We start from the raw sequence: 24,853 nt of genomic DNA on the forward strand, positions 1-24,853 counted from the left end.
ATATCATGCCTGTCCTTTCTGGCTGGTCAGGTCTCTGTGGACAGATCTGCTGCCAGTCTAATATTCCTACTGTTATATGTTACAGCCCACTTGTCCTGAGCTGCTTTTGATGGGGTCCATGATCAAAGGAGCTGACCATCCTCTACCCACCTTTCCCCTTTCCATTGACCTCTTTCCCCTGTCTCCTTCCCACCTCATGTAATGCCAAAACCTTAACTATATTTTTGGTCTGTTTTTCATCTTCTTGTGCATCCCTGTTGTGAAACACCTTTTCAAACACAACAAACAACACAACAGACAACAAAAAGACAAGACAAAGACAACCACAGACCCAGCGGCCCTTCCTTGAACATATATCAAGTCTAAGGGTGTGCAAGATATAATCCCAACTCAAAAATACAATCTGCCACTGGTGGGGATTTTCTCGGTCCCCTGATCTCCTAAGGGGACTTGAACCCCCTGGCAATCTACCAGTGGAGGGATGGGGCATCCCTGCATCCACTCCAGCCCTGGGGTGCAATACTGCATCCAATTTCTCCCCGGTGGGCTATACCCATGGAGCTCCACAAACACACAGACAGACAGAACAGGATCTCCCAGAATGGGGTCTTGAGATCTTACCTCTGGAGGCTTTTTCCAGAAATTCTGATGCTGACTCAGGCCTCATCATTTGATCCCGGATGAGCCCCCAAATGATGGGATCCATGATCAAAGCAGCGAGACTGATACAAAGCGAAGGTCAAGCAATTTATTTCATGCCAGCACAGAGAATCAAACCGACTGGCCGGGCCGTCTTTTACAGAGAGAGAGACCACCCCCAGCTTCACAGACTAGCTTCTATAGAGCAAAGACCATGTGGTTGAGCCTGGCCAATGAGATTGTCTCCACCTGGCCTGACTCATCCTTGCATTCTGGGCTCTGTTATCTCCACCTGACCTGACCTGTCCTTGTATTTGAGCTCTGTTATCTCCACCTGACCTGACCCGTCCTTGTATTTGGGCTCTGTTATCACGGACTGGTCGACCATAATTTACTGGTTTCCCAGACTTGCTTTTAAGTAAGTTCCTCTGTGCAGGGTCAGTTTAAGTTTGACGGCACAAACAACAAAATGTCTGTTTAACTGAGATGGAGTTGCTCTGGCTAAGTAGGCCCCTACACTTTCAGGATTTTCTCTTTGTCTCTGAGACTTGTAAGTTTTACTATTAGATGATGGGGTGTGGACCTATTTTTATTGATTTTGAGGGTTTTTTTCTGTGCCTCCTGGTATTTGATGCCTGTTTCCTTCCCCAGATTAGAGAAGTTCTCCACTATAATCTTCTCCAACATCTTCTGCCCCCTCCTCTTTCTTCTTTTTCTGGGATCCCAATTATTTTAATATTGTCTTGTTTTATGGTATCACTTATCTCTTGAATTCTCCCCTTGTGATCCAGTAGTTGTTTATCTCTTTTTTCTCAGCTTCTTTGTTCTCCATCATTTTGTCTTCTATATCACTAATTCTCTCTTCTGCCTCATTTATCCTAGCAGTAGAAGCCTCCATTTTTTATTGCACCTCATTAACAGCTTTTTTGATTTCAACTTGGTTAGATTTTAGTTCTTTTATTTCTCCTGAAAGGGATTCTCTAGTATCATCTATGCTTTTCTCAAGCCCAGCTAGCATCTTTATAATCACCATTCTGAACTCTGATTCTGACATCTTACTAATGTCCTAATTGATTAGGTTCCTAGCAGTCAGTTCTGCCTCTTGTTCTTTTTTTTGAGGTGAGTTTTTCTGCCTTGTCATTTTATCCAGAGAGGAATAGATGAATGAGAGAACAAAATACTAAAAGGGCAACAATGACACCAGAAAAATATACACTAACCAAATTAGAAGAAACCCAAAACTGGGGGGAGAAGAAAGGGGAAAAAAATATGACTAGACTGGTGAATAGAACAGAGCCACACACTTGATTTTGGGTGTATTTTGGTCTGTTAGAAGAAACTGCCTCCCAAAACTTTAAAGAAAGAAAAACATATATATACAAAAATAAGGGTAAACACGATGAAGGGACAGAATATGACTGTAAAGATGAAAATTATAAAAAGTTTTTTTAAAGGAACTGATAAGATAAAATAGTTAAAATATGTTAAAATAGAAAAGAGGAAAAAATTTTAAAAATAGAATAAGAAAAAATAAAATTTAAAAAAATTTAACTTTGAAAGACTAAGGAATAATAGGAAAAAAGCCATGAATTCTGTGTGGGGTATTCCTCTAGCTCTGGAGTTCTGCAGTTCTCATTGATTGGTAAACTTGATCTTGGCTAGATATTCTTGCTGCTCTTCTGGGGGTGGGACTCTTGCAGTAATTTTCAAGTGTTTTTACCTAAGGGAGAATTGTACTGCCCTTGCTAGGGGCCAGGCTAAGCAATCTGCTCCGTTTTGCTCTCAGTGCCTTTTGTTCCCTGAACACTTTCCATACAGCTTTGGAAGAGGAGAATGAAAATGGTGGCCTCCCAGTCTCTGCCCAGAGTTGCCAAGAGCTCAGGTCCCAACTCCTCAGTGTGCCCTCAGAGAAAAGCAGTCAATCCCTCCCTTCTCCCTTGTCTCTGGCCGCACTCTGTACTCTCCCAGCTGTGACCAAGCATGTCTATCTCTGATTCACAGCCCTGTTTGGAGTCTCCAAGCCCAGCAGATTCCTGCTGCGTGCTCCTGTGCTGCTCCTCCTGGAGGAGGAAGGAGGGGTCTCCCCAGATCTGCCACTTGTGGGGTCCCTGATCAAAGAGCAGTGGCCCGATAGTGTCTCGGATCATGGTTTAAGGTAACCCCGAGCTGAGAGCCCACCCCTTGGCTCTGTCTCTGCAGCCAGTGTCCCTGCTCCAATACTGAGTGTGGAGCTCTGTCACACTCAGACACCCCTGATCTTTTTGTGACCCTGCAGGTCCTGAGACCACACTGTCCCCATGAGGGCTCCATCCCTCGCTTAACCTCTGGAGTGACATCCCTCAGTGGAGCAGACCTCTGGAGTGACATCCCTCAGTGGAGCAGACTTCTAAAAGTTCTGATTTTGTGCTCCACTGCTCTACTACTTGCTGGGAGCAGGCCCCTCCCTGCTGTGGTCTCTCTTCCCGTGGCTTCTGATTCACTTCTCCCCACATCCTACCTTCCAGAAAGTGGTTGCTTTTCTGCTCCTAGAACTGCTGTTCTTCTTCTCTATAATCTCCTGTTGAGTTTGTAGGTGTTCAGAAGTAGGCCAATTTAGTTGGCCTACTTCTCCGCCATCTTGTCTCATTCTCCTGTTTTATGCTTTTTCTCTTCAAAATGGAAGGCTCAAAGAGAATAAGCTTTACAATTGCTTTATTCACCTCTGTGTCCCCAGAATAACTACATAATCTGGCATAGAGATAAGCAGTTTTAAAATAATGAATGAGAAATGAATGAGTGATTTGAATTTATCATTCATTCTTCAAAATTGGTCACAAATTCAGGCTATCTCTCTTTTTAAGAATTAACAAATCTGAAAAATCTCCTGGTGAAGAATTTCATAAAGAAAACAGTTTGACAAAAATAAGATGAACAAATTTTGTTACATTCAAATGTATTATAAAGGTAAATATGATATTATATGAACAAAACTATTTTTTTATTTTTAAAAGGGCATCTTGCTGTTTAAATCTGTTGCATAGTAGATAAAATAGATGAATGAATAAATGAATGAGAATATGAATACATTAATACCCTCAGCATATTAATGATAGTCATTCTGAATTCCTAGTCTGACAATTGAAAAATCTCTGCCATTGCTGAGTCTGGTTGTCTGGGGGGACCAGTCAGGTGTGCCATGGCCCTCAGTTCCTCTCCAGTTCTTTCCATTCATGACTCTTAAATAGAATAGGGTAGTTTTCATTTGCAGAATGTTCCTGGGCACTTTTTATGGCTTTTAATTTTTATTTGTTTTTCTTTACATATGCTTTACTTAGAAGAGATTGGAAGACACCACCCATTTCAATTATTTTTTCATCGAAGTTTAATTTGTCCAGTTCTTTTTTTTTTTTTTTAAGATTTATTTATTTATTTATTTGAGAGAGAGACAGTGAGAGAGAGCATGAGCGAGGCGAAGGTCAGAGGGAGAAGCAGACTCCCCATGGAGCTGGGAGCCCGATGCGGGACTCAATCCCAGGACTCCGGGATCATGACCTGAGCCGAAGGCAGTCGTCCAACCAACTGAGCCACCCAGGCGTCCCTAATTTGTCCAGTTCTTGAGATGTTTCTATGTAAATGGAGCCAAAACTTTCAAATGAGAAAAAAAAAAAAATTTGTGTTACAGTCACAAGTAGGCGGCTTTGTTCTCCTTGCTGAGAATGCAGTTTTACCTCTGCTCCTGGGCTCTGTTTTCTCTGTTTTCATTTCTGTTCCTCAGCCCTGCTGCCTCATCCCTCAGCATCTGTCCTCTTCAGAAAGAATGTGGTCCCCCTGTTTGACAAGCACTCCCTGGGGTCTTCCCACACCTTGGTCATTGGCCAATATTCCTATTAATTGCTTAGGGCATAATGACTAATGAAGAATATTCTTGGATTCTGTGTACAAAAGAGGACTTCCGAGGATGGCCATGCGGGGTGCTGTTTGGATGAGGTAGGGGAGGGGGTGTCTCATGACCAGGGAGGTAAGTGGCATTTCCACCTCTTTCTGCCTTGTCCTACTAATGATTCATCAGTTTCTTCCCTGAAACTCAGGCTGGTTTCCTAGTTTGTTTGTTTGTTTGTTTGTTTTGCACAGCTTGGTGTTTCTGTTCTAATTTCAGCTGCACATCTGTGTGTCCTTTCTGCATAGAATCTCATACCCCCTGAGCAGGGCGGGTTGCATCTTATGCTGTGCCCACAGCCACCTGTGTTCCACCTTTGCCCTCTTCACTCCCTCCCTCCCTCTCCCACTCCCCTTCTCTCTACCTGGCTGTGAGGAGTGAGCTCAGCACACTTCCAGTTTTGAGCAAAACTGTCTTAGAGGGGATTTGTTTTTGTCCCCTGAACAATCAACAACCCAAGACCCAAGAGTGTTTCTGTGACCAATTCCTCTTCTTTCTGTCAGGTACCCAAGTGTCGTATTTTTCTGTGTCTTACAGAGGACACAAGGTAAATGTTATGTACTACATGCGAGTGTCAGGGACACGGGGGTGGGTGAATTATCACCCCCCCTTTTTTAGTTTTACCTTAAATAGTGACTGCAGTTTTATTTAGCTAAATGTTGATTTCTATATGGAGTTCAGTCATTAGACTGTGAGTCCTTCTTCTGTTCTCAGTTTCTGAGGCCACAGGGGACTTGGTGTGGCTTTCCCTGCTGTGCAAGGCTTTGACTGAAGGAATGACTGTCCCTGCATTATTGAGTCGGTCCTCTTCTCCTGAGCCCTTGGATTCCTCATGCTCTGTCTCACAGTGAAATATGGGGCAGTGAGGCCACATAGGATGCTAGACAAAACTAGCCACTTTTGCTTCACTGGCTCAGAGTTTTTAAAACTGTGTATGTTTGTTTTAATTTAGTAATTTTCTGGACAGGAGTTGTCTTGCTCTTCTCAATTCCTTTCCATTTCATCTTGATTCAGTACCAAACTAGGGAAGAGAAAATGGAAAAAGAAGGTCCTGGACCATTAGTTTCCATCACTTTCAATACATCATTTTCTTTTTTTTCTTTCTCCACTCACCTTTGCTAGAAAACTGTCATCACATTTGGATGCTTTGAGGCTACAGGAACTCAAAGGCAATCTGACCAGGAAGGGAAGGACAATACTAAGGTGACTCCCAGGTGAGAGAAAGACATCAGGAGCTCTTCTCTTCGGCGACCTTGCCTTCCACCTGCTGCCCTGTGGTTTCTGCATGGTTCCAATCCACAGAGCAGCCTACTGACATTCCACACAGTAGGAATCAAAATAATAATAAATTAGCATTGTGAGTAATGAAATGTGCCATGCTTTAAAAGAAATACATATTAAACAGATGGACATGATTTGCTAATGTTTCAAATCCATGAATCGACCCAGAGACATATACATTGCAAAAGAGGGAATTCTGCAGAAAAAAAAATGCACAAAATTTCCAATTCCCATTCTGTTTTCTGTTGCATTTCAGAAGGCAAATCTCTCACAACTATTTTCTCTGAACACATTAACTTCACTTCTCTTATTCACTCTCTCCCTTTACTTTCCAATATGGTTTCTGTTGATGAATTCTGGCAAGACAGCTCTCACTAAAGTTTCAATGCTCCCTATATCACAGAGTGGTAGACACTTCCCATCCACCTTTTGCAATGTTGCAATTCTTTGAAGCACTTTTTTCTTTGAAATACTCTGACCAGTATTCTCTTATCCTACTGCCTTAGGGCCATTTCACCTTTGTTTCCTTTGTGGCTCTTTTCTCCCTTACCATTTGAAAGTTTACAAAATTAATCTTTTTCTTTATTTTATTTTATTTTATTTTATTTTATTTTATTTTATTTTATTGAGAGAGAGAGTGTGAGTACAAGTGGGGGTTGGGGGAAGGGTGGAGAGAGAGGGAGAAGCAGACTCCTCAATGAGCAGGGACCCTGTCCATTGCGGGGTTCCATCCCAGGACCCTGAGATCATAACCTGAGCTTAAGGCAGAAGCTTATCCCACTGAGCCACTCAAGTGCCCGTCGAGGAATCAATCTTAAGTTCTTTTCTCATGTTCTACTCTTCTGATATGACCACTTCTGCTCCCAGGCTTTTGGTTAATAGAGCTGCTTATAAAATCACAGACTCAAATATCCATTTTCCAAGAATTTTTACAGTTGGATATCTATCAGTCAATTGTAGAAGAGATCTATTGTTTCTGTTTCTGTTTCCTGACAATGACTTACTGCAGCTTCTGCTGAGAGAACTCCATTTTCCCCCTTCTCATTATATCACTTAACATAATTGGTACTACTTCAAAATGATTATTGTTTTTAGGTTGGTTTCTCCACAAAAATCCATGGTACAAAACAGGATTGGATTTATAATGTCCACCTCTATCCTGACAGCAATACACAAACTGGTTTAGAGAAAGTCTATTTTTAATTTATAGCGTGAATAATGTAATAATGAGTAGGTGCATTGTACAATCCATTCTTTCGTCAGGTTATAATCAGGCTTGTTTCTCTCTCTCTTTTTTTTAAAAAAAGATTATTTATTTATTTATTTGACAGGCAGAGATCACAAGTAGGCAGAGACGCAGGCAGAGAGAGACAGGAAGGGAAGCAGGCTCCCTGCTGAGCAGAAAGCCGGATGCGGGACTTGATCCCAGAACCCTGGTATCATGACCTGAGCCAAAGGCAGAGGCTTTAACCCACTGAGCCACCCAGGCTCCCCTCAGACTTGTTTTTTTTTTTTAAATAATAAATACAATAATTTTCCTATACAAAATATTTAATAAAGAAAGGAAATAATAAATTGAACAAATATAAAGGATATATGGTTTCTCTTAACCACAAAGAGAAATTATACCTAATGTTGTTCAAAGATAATTTAGATCATATAAATAGTTAAATAAATAAGTTATTAAATAGATACATCAATAGATCAGCATAGTCATCTGAAAGCAACTAGTTCTTGTAGAGCTGATATGCTCTACATGATGTCACTTAATACTCCTGAAAACATTTGACAAATTGATTCCATCGTGTCATGATTATAGCAGAAATGAGAGTCTTTGACCTGGTAGAACACAAGGAAGTACAATATTATTTGTCAGTGAGAGTCATCACCATGTTGAACCAGGTCTCGTTTCTTGCCCCTTAACCTTTCTTGCAAGGTTGTTGATGAAGAGAAAGCTTTCATGATCTCTGCTCTGACCGTCTCCCAGGCACAAGGGCTGTATTGCTTCTCTTGCAGATAGAGGGAGATTCTTTGGAAGTAGTTCCTCAGGATGGAGTCCCCATTCACCAGGGGCATCTCTCCCACCCCCGCCTCCTGAAGGGGACAGGCTTCCAGGTGGCCCAGCTGCTCAGAAAGTCCTGAGCACAATTCCTCCAGGAGGGTCGTGTTCCAGGGAGCAGGTGAGGCCTCTGTGCAGAAGAGGTGGAAGGTCTTCTGGTTCGTCACATGGACGACAGAGAGGGCTTGAGCCTTCTGTAGCTGCTTGCCGTCAAACACCTCTTGGGGGAAGGCAAAGTCATTTCTGTCCCTCAGGCAGGAAAAAGGGGAGACTCTCCTCATTTGTCGCAGGAGCATCAAGGCCCTCCAGTTCAGCAGACCATGGTCCTGAGGCAGGTCACATCCCAGAGAGCCGAGGGAGTGGCAGCTGAGCACCACCAGGGCCACCAAGAAGGAGCAGGGCAGGGCCATTGGGGATCCGGCAGATGCTGTTGGCCTGGCTGGGGTGGGCACATCTGGGAACCGTGGCTCTAGGTTCTCTGAACATCTTCCCTTGTGCACACTCTTAAATGGGGATGCATTAGTTTCCATTTTCTGAATGTTCCTCTTACTTCCTACTTTTGTTTTTGTTTTTCATTTTGCATTCACCAAATGGGTTTAGAGCAGTGTTTCTCAACAATTTCATTTCATTATTGTCTCCCCTTCCCTTGACCCCAGAGTCATTTTAGATATTTTTTGCTAATTGAATCCCTCATGAAATTTTAATGACACAGTTATCCTCGATATCTATTTGTGTCCTATGAATCTGTACTTTATACATAGAAAGAAAAGAGTGCCAAACTTGACTCTCTTATCCAATGCAGGATTAAGATTGACAAAAATTTTAAGCTATAAGTAAATTTAAAAGTTATTAACATTTTATTTATCTTTATAGCTAAGTTTTCAGAGCAAATTTTATTACACTTACATAAATAGTAATGTATTAAAATCATATTCAAATTTAAAATTGTACCAATACAATACATAATAATGATGACTGCAATGATATACTTAAACATTTATTAGAAGTACTCAAAACAATTGGAAATTCACAGTATTTTCCTGACATGTATTTTTAGGTCTTAACTTCTAATTTTGCTTCATATCAGAAAATAATTTTTAATTTCACTGACTGCTTGATATTCATCCAGATATTCTCAATATTTATTCCTTTTCAGCAATTAATATAATTATTGTGTTTAATAACTTTAGTAGAATTAAATGATCAAATATGAACAACTTGCATTTAATTCTAAAGCCCAGTTCACACTGAGGCTCCAACATATGCAACATAAACAGACAATAATGGCAGCTACTAAGTAAGGGAAGGCCACCTCTCACCTCTCACAATACAGCTTTGAAATCAAGCAAATGATGGAGGAAGAGTTGTCTGGTGAGCAATCTGTTTGATGTAATTTTATTGCTCTAAACTTGCATTTTCTGTAACTTTCATGAACTCAGTGTCAATACTTCACATAAGATACTCAAGAAAAACCAACAAGATAAGAGATAGTGAGAAAATAAATATTAGGGAATAGGATTTTGTTGAACAGGTTTGATTTAAAGAGCAGCAATCATTGTAATACCTAAGATTTGTTCACTCTCCAACAACTAATTTTTGCACCATTGGTAGTAAAAATCGGCAAGTAAAAGAACATAATCAATGTGAATCCTTTTTTAAAAGATTTTTTAAAAAGATTTTAAATTTTATTTATTTGACAGAGAGAGAGAGAGAGAGATCACAAGTAGGCAGAGAGGCAGGCAGAGGGGGAGGGGGAAGCAGGGTCCCTGCTGAACAGAGAGCCTGATGTGGGGTTCGATCCCAGGACCCTGAGATCATGTCCTGAGCTGAAGGCAGAGGCTTTAACCCACTGAGCCACCCAGGTGCCCCTTCTTTTTAAAAAAATTTATTTAGTTATTTGAGAGAGAGAGAGCAGGAGGAGGGGCAGAGAGAGAGAGAGGGACAGAATCTCAAGCAGACCCCCCTTGGAGACTGTTGTCCAATGCAGAGCTCCATCTCACGACCCTGAGATATGACCTGAGCCGAAACCAAAAGTGGGACATTTAACTGACTGAGCCACCTAGGCACCCCTGAATCTTTGTTTATATTTTTGCATGTAATTTCAAATTTCCCAAAGGACTTTCAGAGGAATAGATCAGTTGCAAACTGATCTATTCCAAAAAAAAAGGAAAGTTTTTTTGTCCTAAATTCAAAACCGTGTAAATATTATTATCATGTGACAAACTTACTCTCACCTTCTATTCTGAACTCTTTTCATTTTGCATAGGAAGTTACCTTGCCTTACCCCTCTACATTCCTACTCTTTACCTAGAAGGTACATAGCCATCTTTGACATACCAGCTCCTAGTCATGGACTCACTTGGCCCTCCTTGGCACGGGGCCCAGTGCCCTGGCTCAGTATGTCATGTTAACTGCAGCATGCTCTCTGATCTCTTCATCCTACCAGGAGGCATTCATGAATGACCAAAATGGTTTGCTTCATCATGGTCATGTTTGCTGGGACTATATGAGACCATGCCTAAAATATCCACTCTACTCTTCCTGGTGTCAACAATGTCTACTGGGATTATTGTTGAAACCACTGGGATTCTAGTTGCTTTCAGGTGCACAGGGATCTGGGGTTTGGGTTGCAAGAGCACAATTTTCAGCTTTTGCCCAGCACTAGAGGAAGCCCCCAAGGATGGTCTCATCTCAAATTTGCCTTAACTTGGTCATCACAGAAAAATAACTAGCCTGGTGTCCTACAGAGTGCCACATATCTAAACTCAAATTCTCCCCCATTCACACAGCCTACAGCAACCAGGCTATTAATCCATGAGTTGTGGTAGATCTTTCCTGAAGCATCACTGAATGAGCTTTATCCTGAGGTGCTCTGGAGATAACTCAGACAACAATGAACAATCAATTGGATGCTCTTTTCTCCATCCATTTGAGAGGGAGACTGGGCTCCACTTCAGTTTGATTTCCACAGTTTGGCAGGTAAAAAGCAGAGTGTGACTTCAGGTCAAAAAATGAAGATGTGGATTCTCAGTTCTTGGCCCCACTTGCTCTTTCTTGCTAATATACCTACTCACTCTTCTTTGGTACTAAGGATGGTTATATTGTCTCTTTTAGATGGCAGTCATGGAGCTTTTAATGAACTGCTAATGAATGTTTGGAAATTGCTGAAATCTTAACCCTGAAATGATATTATCTGGTGGGGGCCCTTTGGAGGTGATGAGAGTACAAGGCCATATCCCTGATGAAATCGGGGCCCTTATAAGAGACATCCTGATATTGGATTTCCAACTTCTAGAACTGTGACCAATGAATTTCTGTTCTTTACAAGTTAACTAGGATATACTATTTTTTTAAAAGCACCCAAAGGGACTGACCCCTGACCTGCCCTATTTTCTCCTTGGAATATCGCCCTCCAGGGGTCTGTAAAACACCTAAGGAGAGAGACTTCCTCTTACCCAACTTGTTTTTCTAGGCATCCAGTACCAGTCTTCATTGTTTCCAGTGCACCGTCAATATTCACGAGGAAAACAAGTATGGCAATTATAGGAGAAAGAATAATACGAGAAAATACTACAGAGGTATGCTTTATGTAATGTGGGAGTTCAACAGATCTGAAGATCCTTTATAAATTCCTCTTGGTTCTATAAGGAAAGTTATAATGGAATAGCCAGTGGGGGATTTAAAAACAAAAGAAAACAAGACCAAAAAATGTCTACGGGCAAGAAAATTTCCTTCACGTTTGTATTTTCAGTATTTAGGGTAGCAGGATGAGAATCACAAGGTTGGTTATGAGTAGAAGACTCACTCTCCTCTTTTATTTCAGTGAGCCCCAAGGACCTGCAAGGAACCACTTCCTCTTGCCTTGCTCACCTACCTCACTTAATGAGGAAATAACTTTGAATTTTACAGAGTGTTCCGAGACCTCATCTCTACCCTTCTGGTGTCAGGCTGTGCCTTAGGGAATCAACTTGAATGCTTCTTTCAAAGGGTCAATGATGCTATCAATTCTAAAGAGTGATAGCCACTGAATCTCGCCCTGGTTTAAATTGTGTCAGGTCAGCTGTTCGGGCTTTTCAAAGTGTGTGCTGCCAACTTATTGGTTATTTTTCCCCTTGAAAAAGCATTAGTACGGGGGCGCCTGGATGGCTCAGTGGGTTAAAGCCTCTGCCTTCAGCTCAGGTCATGGTCCCAGGGTCCTGGAATCGAGCCCCGCATCGGGCTCTCTGCTCAGTGGGGAGCCTGCTTCCTCCTCTCTCTCTGCCTGCTTCTCTGCCTACTTCTGATCTCTCTCTGTCAAATCAATAAATAAAATCTAAAAAAAAAAAACCAACTCCTTTAAAAAAAAACATTAATACGACTAATGTAACAATGAAGCCTGCTCTTTTTCATTGAACTTGTTTCCTCTTTATGAATCACTCCAGCAGTCTGCTTCTCAGTGGAAACTTCTTTACACTGAGACCACCCATGAGAATAAATTCGGGCCACACAAATGTTGATGAAGTGATATTGCCCTGCACTGGTACATTTTGGGTCCCTGAAATCATCCCCTGTGCCCCTGTGATCCACCCCACGTTTCCCCTTTGCAAACGATTGGAATAGACTCAAGTACCACAGACAAATTTGGAGTCCTATGCGGAATATGGCAAAGTCACAGAAGAGAAGGTTCCCGTGTCCCTGAATCACTGTTTGAAGAAGAGCCAAACAGTGGAGTCATCTGAGCAGGAACTCCTGTTATAGTTATATAATATATAACATATTACATAAGATATTATATAATATATATAATCTATATTATATTATATATAAAGGTATACAGTTATATAATTCCTGTTATAGTTTTCTGTAGATCAGTTACAGCGGCCGGCATTCATTTAACTGACACATGTCTTCAACAAAATACTATCCTAAAGTACTTTTTCATAAAGGACTGGACTTTATATTTTGGAGATGCAAAATATACCCCAAAACTTAAACAGACTTAAAAAAATTATATCATAAAGTCATTTATTTAAGAAAGTAGATCATGTTCTCTCTGAAGATGTTTTCTGTAAATCCATTCTAGACAATACTTTTTTTTTTAAGTTCATGATTTTGGTTCAGCTATTTCTCATCTGATGCTCAGGCACAGTGGCTGTGTTTCTTTTCCTTCAGATAGAGATGGATGCTTTGGAAATCCTTCCAGACCACGATCCCCAGACACAGACAGGCAGGGTTGTCTTCTTCCCTGGGCTTCCAGTGTCCCAGGCAGTGATGAAGGCTGGAGAGGAGGTCATGGAGGGTGGCGTGGCTCCAGGCAGCCTGGCTGTGGTCTGTGCTGAAGGGGTTTAAGACCTGCGGGAGCATCTGGTGGTGGAAACAGGTGCTTTGTGTCTTCTGGATTTGGGTGATGGTCCGTCTTTCCCAAGGAACTCTGAGGTAGGTTCTGTCCTTCAGGCATGTGTGAAAGGGGACACTTTTCAGCTGTCTCATAGTATGAGGATGTCGTGTACTCTGGGCTATGGTTCCAGGCAGGTGTCCAGCGAGGGAGCAGGCAGGCAGGCAGGGGTGCAGTGGATCGGGGCTCCTAATACAAATTCTCCCCATTACTATAGCTTTGAAACAAATTATTCTAAAATGCATGATCCTAACTTGGTACACATCCCCCCTGGATGGCTGGGGATGACTTGACGGTTGGTAGACATTTTCACTGCTATGTCTGAGGCTTACAGGTCTCAGCTAGGATCTCAGCTGGCCCTGGGTGCAGGAGCACCTCACTCTAACTTCTCCTTGACGTCTGTTTTTTCTGACAGACTGGTGGACCCAGTACCGTTGCACTGTTTACATGGGGCCCGAGGGCTCAAAAAATGAGGGGCCCAGTGACCAAGCTCTATTGTCTTTCATGATCTAACCCAGTGGTTCCCAGTGAGAATGATTTTGTCCCCCAGAGGACTTTGGGCAATGTCCAGAGACAGTTTTGGTTGTCGCAACTGATAAGGGCTGTTACTGGCATCTCGTGGACATAAGCCACACATACTGCTAATGTCCCCCCGTGCACGGGACAGGGCCCCACCACAGAGAATTGTCTGGCCTCAAGTATCGGTAGTGTCAAGGGTGATAAACTCTAACGTAAACTTGGAAGTCGTGCATCATTATTTCTAACAAATTCTTTTATAAGCAATTACCAAGCCCTCCTGTATTTAATGGAAGGTGAAGTAGATTCAACGTTTTGAGAAATTGCAACGTTCTCAGGACACATGTGGGATGGGAGATACTGTCGTAGCTATCTTTGGAGGGCAGTTTGTAGTGGTGTCTCCCTGTGATTTCTTTTGCTCTTCAGTGATTTTGTCGTTCTCACCCTGTAGGTTGTGTGTTTTATGCTCTTAGGAGTCAAGCCTATGAAACCTGCTTCTCATCTTCCAGGTCTTCAGAATCAATGTTTCCAAGAGGGCACTTCTCGTTTCAAGGGATTTGGGTGCAGATATGATCACATTGCTGATTTTTTAATATTCAAGTTACCTGCACGATAGCTATGAGAAAGTAACAGACAATATTTCTTGGTTATCGATTTCCCCCATCCTCATTTTTTTTTCTTTTCACATTAGTCAAAGAAAGAGATTTGTTTTTTCCTAAAATCTCTCAGATATTTAAAAAACAGTTTAAAACATTATTTTTTTGTATAAAATAAAAGGGGGCATCTGCCAGCCTCCCACTCCCTTTCCCCAAAAATTTAGCACCAAATGATCCTCTCTCTGACCACCGACAGTACAGATGGGGCTGAAGATTGTGCTTACTCTTTGGGTACTCTCACACACCTTCCTTTCCTGGAATGTAATGAAGCCTCACAGGTGTAGACTGACAGCAACAGATCTATAGTCAAACCAAGCCTTAACTTGTGCTTTCACCACATTCACCAGCATTCACCACAAAGAATCATGATAAAGTTCAGAAGGAAGGGGTAGAAAGGGGATTCTTCTAGGATTTGAACTTGGACTAATGATTCTAAGGAAATCAGGGAAGAGAATATCAGGCTCTGGACAAGAAAGCTTGAGCTAGTGTGAACTAGTGTTTCTCCTGGAGGCCCCAGGAACACAGTGGAGCTGGGGTAGTCATTGGTAAGAAAGCAATCATCACTCGGAAGCTGAGAGGATTGTCCCATGGGCCACGGGACGGCGGAGAATCCTGTTCCTGTTTCCCTGGAAACTATAATGGTAGAGGATGAAAACCTGTTACATGAAGCTTTGTGTTTGGGTTGGAAGTTGGGTTTCTATTCTTTTGTGTCCAAGTGGACACATGGCTCAGAGTCTTCAAAATGAGGGTACACAGAAATGTGCAATCAGACAAACAGACACAAATCTATAATGTGAGAAAACAATGTTTCTCAGGACTATATCCTTGATATTAATAAAAGAAGGTTAATAGATCAAATGCCCAATTTGGGTAAGGAGAATAGAATTATTGGGGCTGTGGAAGAGGTTAGGTCTGGGGCGTGAAAGCATTCCTAAGAGCTGGACAAGGCTGTTAAGGAGTTAGACTATTGCCGAGCCTTTTTTTTTTTTTTTTTTCTGTGCCCCTAGTCTCCTGAAAGCCAGCAGTGGGGGGTTTAAAAATAAGGTGGACTAGAGGAAAAACCCATCACTCTTTCTGCGCAGGCCTGGAGCTTAGGGGTTGTCAGGTCCTGCACGTTTCTTGTGCCTGATACCACCATCTTTACTCATCTCCCAAACCGCATCCTGACCACGTGTGCGACTAAGTATTCAAAAACGGCCCATTTCTTCGACTAGAACAGCTGGGTCCTGTGACGTCACTAAGGTTTAGTAACAACCCCAGGCAAATGCAATGGAACAGAATGATCAGTTGTTTTCATGATTTTTAAAGATAAAGCATCCAGCTGGTGACTTGTTTATAGTTCAGGTCTGGTTCATGGCTGTGATAAGATGGTTAATTCTGTCATTCTCCTGAATAAAGTCCCCTCCCCACTCCTGACTCTGCGTAAGATCAAGGCTTCATCAGACTTCAGTTATTCTCAAAGTTACAACCCTGATTGCTACTGAAATCTTGATGGGGTTTCTCTTTTCTGCAACAGTAGATACTTCATGTCAGCAGGGTGTTGTACACTGGGAATGTGGACTAACTGGAAGTGTCCAGCAGGGAATCCTCATCCATTTCTAGACATTGGGTCTGGGAGCTAAGTGGAGAGAGATCTTCTTGAGTTTGGTCTACACATAGAGGTTCCCTGAATGAGAGCCATGAACTTGTTGTGCATGGCTGAATTAGCTCCCAGATCAGTGGTGAGGATGAATATAGAATATATTGAAACCCAAGAAGTGAATGAAGTAGACAGTGTCAATGGAATCCACAACCTACTCGTCTTGCAGGATAAAGTCAATGTTTCAGGGCCTGGGTGAGCTCAGGAAGGGAGAGCAATCTTGAAGGTTAGAAAACTCTTTCCCCAGTCTTTGAGCTTAAGTGACATCTTCATGTGTGTCTGTATACATGATATATGGAAGGTTTTATGAAATATGTGATTTTCTCATCTAGAGAAGGTTGGAGACATTAATAAAAAGCTGTAGTAAAAATTTTTGCCTAGTATGAAGAAATAAATGTTATTACTGACTCTAGGATTCTATATTGAGTATGTTTTGGTTAATGATTACCATGAATTAGTTTTTTTTTTAAGATTTTATTTTATTTGTTCGACAGAGAGAGAGAGAGAGAGAGAGAGAGAGAGAGAGAGATCACAAGTAGGCAGAGAGGCAGGCAGAGGGGGAGGGGGAAACAGGCTCCCTGCTGAGCAGAGATCCCAAAGTGGGGCTCAATCCCAGGACCCTGAGATCATGACCTGAGCCGAAGGCAGAGGCTTAACCCACTGAGCCACTCAGGCGCCCCTAGAGTTTTTATGAATCACGAATTCCTGGATGGAAGAATATTTCCTTCACTTGCAAGTGATAAACTATGTTTCCCAACTAGGAAAAAGTTGTTTGAGTCAGTAAAAATTAGACCTGCCCTTTGACTCATATCTAAACAGATGGTGCTGACAGGCAAAGGATGATAAGTCTCTACCTGTACAGTAACAGCTTTCTGGAAGACAGACCAGTAAAGAACCAGAACACTCTGTGGACTTAGAACGGCGGTTGGGGCTCTACACAATGAAATACCTGACCTTGGCTGCTGTCATCAGCTTTATACTCCTCTTGTTCTAAGATTGCAGGAAATATAACCTTGTTCCTTCAGCTCTATCTAGAAAAGAAATATGGGACTATGTGTACTCTTGATATCCTTCAGGAGGCATCAGTAAGAAGTCACCTGTTTTTAGTCATATCCATCCTGAGGAAAAGAACGCTTTATGGATGAGAATATTTTACTCTGAGACAGTATTTTGGAGAATTAGAAATGGGTAGTTATGCCACTCTTACTGTTCCCATAGCTGAGAAACAGGCTTTCTTTGAGCCCATGGATGGTACTCTAAAGAATTCGCATCAGCTGGTTCAGAAGTTACTGTGTGGTTCTGTAAATATGTTGCTGTTGGGGCTGAGTGAAAGCCATGTGGCTGGAGCAGTGATCCGATCCTAGCATCCATCCGGCGAGCCAATATAAAAAGCCCTTTGAATATTGTAAGTTTGTCAGATTATTTATACCTGGATATATGGCATATTATATTCTTTGTTATTGCAAAATATTTACTCTATAAGTGTCTTCATAATGAAGCTCTTTGCTAAAAACAATTTAAAAGGAATGGGGAATGTCTTTCCTGCCCACCGTCTCCACCCCCCCAAGGAAGCATGCAGTAGTGGGTGTGGATGCTTAGATACAATGTTGCAAACTCTTGGGAGCACCTGCCTGGCTCAGTGGGTTAAGCCTCCAACTCTTGGTTTGGCTGAGGTCATGATCTCAGGTCATGAGATCAAGCCCTTTGTGGGAGTGGGAGTCCGCAGAGTGGGAGTCTGCTTAGGATTCTCTCCCTCTCCCTTCCCCCTCTACTCCTCCTCCCATGTGCAATACCTTGGCCCATGCTCTCTAAAATAAATAAATAAATAAATAAATAAAATCCTTTAAAAATGTTATAGACTTTAGATAGTTGGCAATTTATATGGATTAATCAATTAAATAAAGGTCAAAGCAATTTAAAATGTGTATTTTTATTTGATGCCAAAAAATACATTTTCTTTGATTATCTGACCCATTATATCCACCAAGAGTTATCATAGGTTTTACATATTTATTAGGTAATTGGGTCTGTGAAGACTTGATGCTACAAAAATTTCTTGTAGTTTTTGTCATTACTGGGGTTTCTGGGGTTTTTTGCTGTTGTTTTTAAGGAGATACATTTTCTGGAATCCGTCTAAAATGAGGACTTTTAATTCCAACCAGTAGATAGCAGAATAATATCAGTCCCTAGAAAGTGGTTGTTCACAGACTGTTACGAAGTAAATAGAGGAATAAATTTATTATTCATGCATTTTGTTAAGGAACACTTTACCAGTTCTGCACTGTGAACAATCAATCACCTTTGATGAACAAAAGCAAGAACATCTCTCTTTAACAAAGAAATTAGAAAACTACAATCACCCCGATTAAAATTACCTACAAGACATGATGACATATGTCACTACTATAATTTTCCTGGAAGTATTAACCAATCTTTCAAGTTATGATACAAATAATATAGAACAAGGTTTTTATACTATGCAGATAATATAATATGATTCTCTAAGGTGAAAACACAAGAGAATCCACCCAAAAATCTGTTACAAATCAATGAGACTAATGTTTCATCCAAAAACTTAAGAATCAATGACAGTAATGATGTCAAAAAAGCAACATGCTAAAACCATGCATTTCCTATACTGCTGCAATAAAGTTTGGAATACAATGTGAAAACAAAATCATTCAAAACAACAATCTATATACCAAAGACAACGTGAAGAAAAGATCATCAGAACTGAAGAAAGACCCTAAATGGCCCATATAAGATATTATTATATGATTTTAAAAAGCATAAAAATTCAGGGAGAAAGTAAAAATTATCCAAAAAGGGGTGATAGGAACAACTGGATAATAATTTGAAAACATACATTAGATTTAATGCTAGAAGTATAGTAAAATGTGATATTCATAACAATAATATAAAATACTGGGATAATTATACCATATCACAGTGGGAAAAAATACACAAGAAAATATTTAAAAATGACAAAGGAAAAAGTAATTTCACTACATTGCCAAAAAAACTTTGCATATTAAGACACATACTTAAGGAAATAAGATGGGAAAATACTTACTGTAAATAGACTAATATTAATGTAAAAGGAATTTTTGAAAATTTATTTTAAAAATTCATGTTCATTTCAATCAGAAAGAAAAGCAATTTGAACAAGAGATAAGCAGTAAATGCTCCCTTAGCAAGTTAAGAATTAGAGCTGATAAAGCAACTGATAAGATGAGAAATGTGACATCAGTACTATGGAAAAAACAGCAAAATTACCACCACAAGTTCAAAATGCAAAAAAGATGGACATATTTGACTGCATTATATGGAATGGTGAAGGGGGTCAAAAGGCACAAACTTCCAGTTATAAGATAAATTAGGATGTAGGGTACAGCATGTGACTACAGTTAATAATATTGTTGTATATTTGAAAGTTGCCGAGAGTAAATCTTTTTTTTTTTTTAAGATTTTATTTATTTATTTGACAGAGATCACAAGTAGGCAGAGAGGCAGGCAGAGAGAGAGAAAGGGAGGCAGGCTCCCTTCTGAGCAGAGAGCCCAATCCCAGTACCCTGAAACCATTAGCCCAAGGCAGAAGCTTTAACCCATGAGCCACCCAGGTACCCCAACTGACAGTAAATCTTAAAATGTTCTCATTCCAAGAAAAAAATTTGTACCTATTTGTGGTGATGAATATTAATTACACTGACTGTGGTGATTATATATCTATCTATATCTATCTATATCTATATCATATCTATATATCTCAAATCATTATTTGTGGACCTCAACCAATACATGTCCATAATATCTCAACTAAAAAGTTGAGTAGCCTTGGGCCCATAAAAATGCCATAAACGGAGAAAAAAAAAAGTCTTTGCAGCAAATAAGAGATTTAAAGTAAAAGATAGGAAAAGATGATTCACAAGTGAAGAATACACATACTCAATAAACAAAAATTTCAGTGTTGTAATAAAAAAAGAAGAAAAAACCCAAACAAGAAAGCTAGAACTGTAAAGATTTCCTTCCAAATAATCACTAAACACATTCTGCTGGAAATGCATATTGGTACACTCTTGGAATGTATTTTAAGAGCCTACACTATTTGACTCAGATTTTACTTCTTTAGAATTTATTACAGAGTCAGACATGGACAAAATTTTATGTAGGAATATTAAATCTTGCTCAATTTCTAATGAGGGTAGATATTTAATAGATTAATTAATCTATTAATTTAATAGATATATTTAGGGTAGATGTTTAAATATACTCATAGGGAAATGGAAAAAAATACGAGGTACATTCATGAGTGCAAAATTGTACAGGTATTTAATACTTTCTAAGAAAAATAACCTATGAAAATCATTAAGATAAAACTAAAGTCAAACCACATAAATCAATGGAACAGAATACAGAGCCCAGAAATGGACCCTCAACTCTATGGTCAACTGATCTTCGACAAAGAGGAAAGAATATCCAAAGGAGAAAAGATAGTCTCTTCAACAAATGGTGCTGGGAAAACTGGACAGCCACATGCAGAAGAATGAAACTGGACCATTTCCTTACACCCCACACATAAAAATAGACTCAAAATGGATGAAAGACCTCAATGTGAGACAGGAATCCAACAAAATCCTTGAGAACACAGGCAGCGACCTCTTCGACCTCAGCGGCAGCAACTTCTTCCTAGAAACGTGCCAAAGGGAAGGGAAGCAAGGGCAGCAATGAACTATAGGGACTTCATCAAGATCAAAAGCTTTTGCACAGCAAAGTAAACAGTCAACAAAACCAAAAGACAATGAAAAGACAGAATGAAAGATATTTGTGAAGGACAAATCAGATAAAGGGCTAGTGTCTAAAATCTATAAAAAAAACTTACCAAACTCAACACCCAAAGAACAAATAATCCAATCAAGAAATGGGTAGAAGACAACAACAGACATTTCTGCAAAGAAGACATCCAAATGGGGGCGCCTGGGGGGCTCAGTCATTAAGCCTCTGCCTTCAGCTCAGGTCATAATCCCAGGAGATGGAGCCCCGCATCAGGCTCCCTGCTTGGCAGGAAATCTGCTTCTCCCTCTCCCACTCTTTGTACTTGTATTCACTCTCTCGCTGTGTCTGTCAAATAAATTTAAAAAGAAGAAGAAGAAGACGATGACGACAACATCCAAATGGCCAATAGACACATGAAAAAGTGCTCAACATCACTCACCATCAGGGAAACACAAGTCAAAACCACAGTGGGATACCACCTCACACCAGTCAGAATGGCTAAAATTAATAAGTCAGGAAATGACAGATGTTGGTGAGGATGCAGAGAAAGGGGAACCCTCCTACATTGCTGGTGGGAATGTAAGCTGGTGCAGTCACTCTGGAAAACAGTATGGAGGAGCCTCAAAAAGTTGAAAATAGGGCTACCCTATGACCCAGCAATTGCACTACTGGGTATTTACCCTAAAGATACAAATGTAGTGATCCAAAGCAGCACATGCACCCAAATGTTTATAGCAACAACGTCCACAATAGCCAAATTATGGAAAGAACCTGGATGTCCATCAACAGATGAATGGATAAAAAAGATGTGGTATATATACACAATGGAATACTATGCAGCCATCAAAAAAAACCCTGAAATCTTGTCATTGCATCAACATGGATGGAACTAGATGGTATCATGCTAAGTGAAAAAAGTCATTCAGAGAAAGACAATTATCATATGATCTCTCTGGTAAGAGGAATTTGAGAGGTGGGGGTGGGGGGTCATGGGGGAAGGGAGGGAAAAAAATGAAACAAGGTGGGACTGGGGAGGGAGACAAACCATAAGAGACTCTTAGCCTCAGGAAACAAACTGTGGGTTGCTGGAGGGTCAGGGGAGGAAGGGATGAGGTGGCTGGGTGATGGACACTGGTGAGGGTATGTGCTATGGTGAGTGCTATGTACTATACCTGTACCCCTAGGGCAAATAATACATGTTTATTAAAAAAAAAAGTAAAAAATTATGATGCAAAATGCCAACTTTATTAGTACCAACTATCCTTCACTAAATGCTTCCCAGTGCATGTCTTATGCCAATCACTTTGTAACATTCTCAACTTGTAATTCTGATAAGATACCACAATTATTAATACCCACCATAATGCCATTGACAAAAGGGTAAACGTTAGCTTTGAGAGCTTAGAGTCTTTCAGTTAATAATTGGTTGAGCTGTGGATAGGACATTGGTTTTATTTCTCTTGATGGTGTGTTTTTGTAGTTTTGAATGAAATGTTCTGTAGGAGCATACTTTGTCTTTGTAATCAAAACCAGGTAATTTCAATTACGAACCAGAAAAATATGAACATGAATGAATGTGTTTGCTTTATGGGTAAACTACAGGAATTCTGTTGGCAAGAAGGGAATAAAAGAAGTATAGATTTGAGTAAAAAACAGAATCTGTTTTTCTTAATGCACATGTATTTGATAACTAGGAAAAAAGCACATTATTTTTTAATATATAAATATTTTATAAAAGCTGAAGAAAAAGTCATAATGATAGCAGTGTGTTTCAAAGTTGGATTTATTTCCTTTTATCATCCAGATTTTAGGTTAGGGTCTGGCATTTGACAAATGTCTGTTCCTATATACATGTATAATATATCCAATGTTAACAGAAGTTACCCTTGGCATGTGGAAATCATTGATCATTTACAGTTTCACTTTTATTTTCCTGTACTTTCTATAATACACATAAATTACTTCTATAATCAGAAAAACTAATGAACATTAATTTTGAAACTTAGAAAAATAAGAAACATTAAAAATATCTAATGTGTTTACAGTTTATCCTTTTTTTCAGTCTTAATCTCCCATAAAAAATTATTAGCTTATGAAAGTAAAATCTCTTTCCAACCATTTTAAAGTCACTGAAAATTTCTTTATCTATAAGCGAAGAATTCCAGGTGTAATTAGTAGCATTAGCATACCATCAGTCACCTACTCTAGGACTGCCAAGACAGCTGTCCACTGCAGAAAATTCTAAAGGGGTGAGAGGTGGAGCGTGTGAGGCTGGAGGTAGGGGATATAGGTGGAATAGTTAGCTTATCTAGTTAAGCAATTCTTAGTTACAAAGCAACAGTTAACTGTAATAGAAGGCAAAAACCTTTTTTCAACAAGGTAAAGAGAAAAGCTTGTGCAGAACAGAAGGCAAGCAGAGCAATACCACCTCAGCAGGTGAGAATTAGCATCAAGAGTAATAATACATCAATACTACATAAAAAAAAAAAAATAGCAGAATTATCCCTAAAAGGTCAAAATGCAAAAAGATGGACAAATTTTATCTGTAAAATTAACTGAATGGCCCTGCCTTTGTAAAACTGTAATAGATTAAGAAAAAGAAATCAATGCAAACAAATGCCAGTTAAATTATATTTATTATATAAAGAGATCCTATAACTTGGTATGAAAAAAACAAAGCAAGTCCAAAAGGTATCACAAGGGTAAAGGACACAAACATTCAGAGGAAACAGAGCTACTCAAAAAACACAAATATTTAACTTCATTAATAAAGAAATGATTGGGATGCCATTTCTTGCTTATTTAATGCACAAAGTTAACATCAATTTCTACTTTTTCTATTTTCTACATGTACTCAACTGTGCTATTTTTAGTAATAAAAAATCAGTCATTTAAAAAAACATAGAAAGTATGAAATTTTCTGCCAAGGCAGAAATCATAAAAAGCATTAAAATGAATCAACACTTGTATGGGCAGTAAGGTTCAGATCCCTGGAAGCCAATTCCTTTTGTCTGGGTTCCTGAGTTTTATTATGGGATTGTCAATGAAGAGAAGATCATTCCTGATTTATACTACGACAACTTCCCAAGTGTAGGGATATATTTATATGTATGTACATGTGCCTATGTAAATTCTTCTTCAGGTAGGCAATTATTCCAGGAAAGTACCTCTCTAGAATCACTCACTACATACAAAGGTCTCCTATGACTCCCATTTGCTGAAAAGGTCTCATTAAGATCTCCCCATATGATTCTCAACCAGTAGGGATGCCCTTGGTATTTCAGAGGCTGAACATCTACTTTAGTACCTGTTTGAAAATCAGCAGTGGCCTAGGCTTTCTGTAACTGGCTTCTTAGGGAATCTGAAGTTGGTCCTGTTCTTTAGACACAGACAAAGAGACATTTTTCTGATTTGAAACAGAACTGAGTCTATCTCCTGCTTGCTCAGATCACAGCCTTGAGGCAGATCTCAAAGTTCAGGGCATACACTGCCTAGAGCAACCACCCCAAATCAAACGATCAAGTTAGAATGACTAAGTTGGGAGACTGAACTTAAAATCCTACAGCTTTGTTCAGCATATTTCATTCTTAGCTTTCCTCATGTAAGTTTTACTGAAAAAGGCAGAAGAGCAGAGCTTACTTTAACTTACTCAGCAAAACCAATTCTCAGAAGCCTGAACTCTGCTAAATAGCCTGTATAAAAGCAACTCTATAGAAAACAATACACAGCAGAAAAAGTAATATGATTCATCTGAAATAACAATTTAGCCAAATGACAGATTTGGTAGTCAACCTAATATGTTGTAGCCCTTATCTGTTTCAACTTAGTATGACTCTATACTTATTTTCTGGTACTGAATTCCCACTTGAATAGAAATAGCTGCTAGGTAGAAGAAAAAAATTAATTTAAAAACAATTTCCCTATAGCTGAAATACCAATCAATTTAAAAATTAAATGTGTATGTGTATGGATGTATGGATGTATATACACATGTATGTAA

General features: G+C 39.8%; 1 protein-coding gene across 1 annotated transcript; it reads right to left on the minus strand.

Moving 5' to 3' along the window:
* Positions 1–7,708: 7,708 nt before the first annotated feature.
* Positions 7,709–8,386, minus strand: LOC111156593 (interferon alpha-1/2-like). The gene has a single exon (XM_022517578.1). It carries the CDS (start codon positions 8,303–8,305, stop codon positions 7,709–7,711), a length of 597 nt encoding a protein of 198 aa, XP_022373286.1. The 5' UTR covers positions 8,306–8,386.
* Positions 8,387–24,853: the final 16,467 nt, after the last annotated feature.

Source organism: Enhydra lutris, unplaced genomic scaffold, assembly GCF_002288905.1.
Source record: "Enhydra lutris kenyoni isolate GAN:26980312 unplaced genomic scaffold, ASM228890v2 scaffoldscaffold47, whole genome shotgun sequence".
Lineage (NCBI taxonomy): Eukaryota > Metazoa > Chordata > Mammalia > Carnivora > Mustelidae > Enhydra > Enhydra lutris.

Excerpts from the sequence above, each read along its gene's own strand:
- LOC111156593 (XM_022517578.1), bottom strand. The coding sequence starts at position 8,305 with ATGGCCCTGCCCTGCTCCTTCTTGGTGGCCCTGGTGGTGCTCAGCTGC.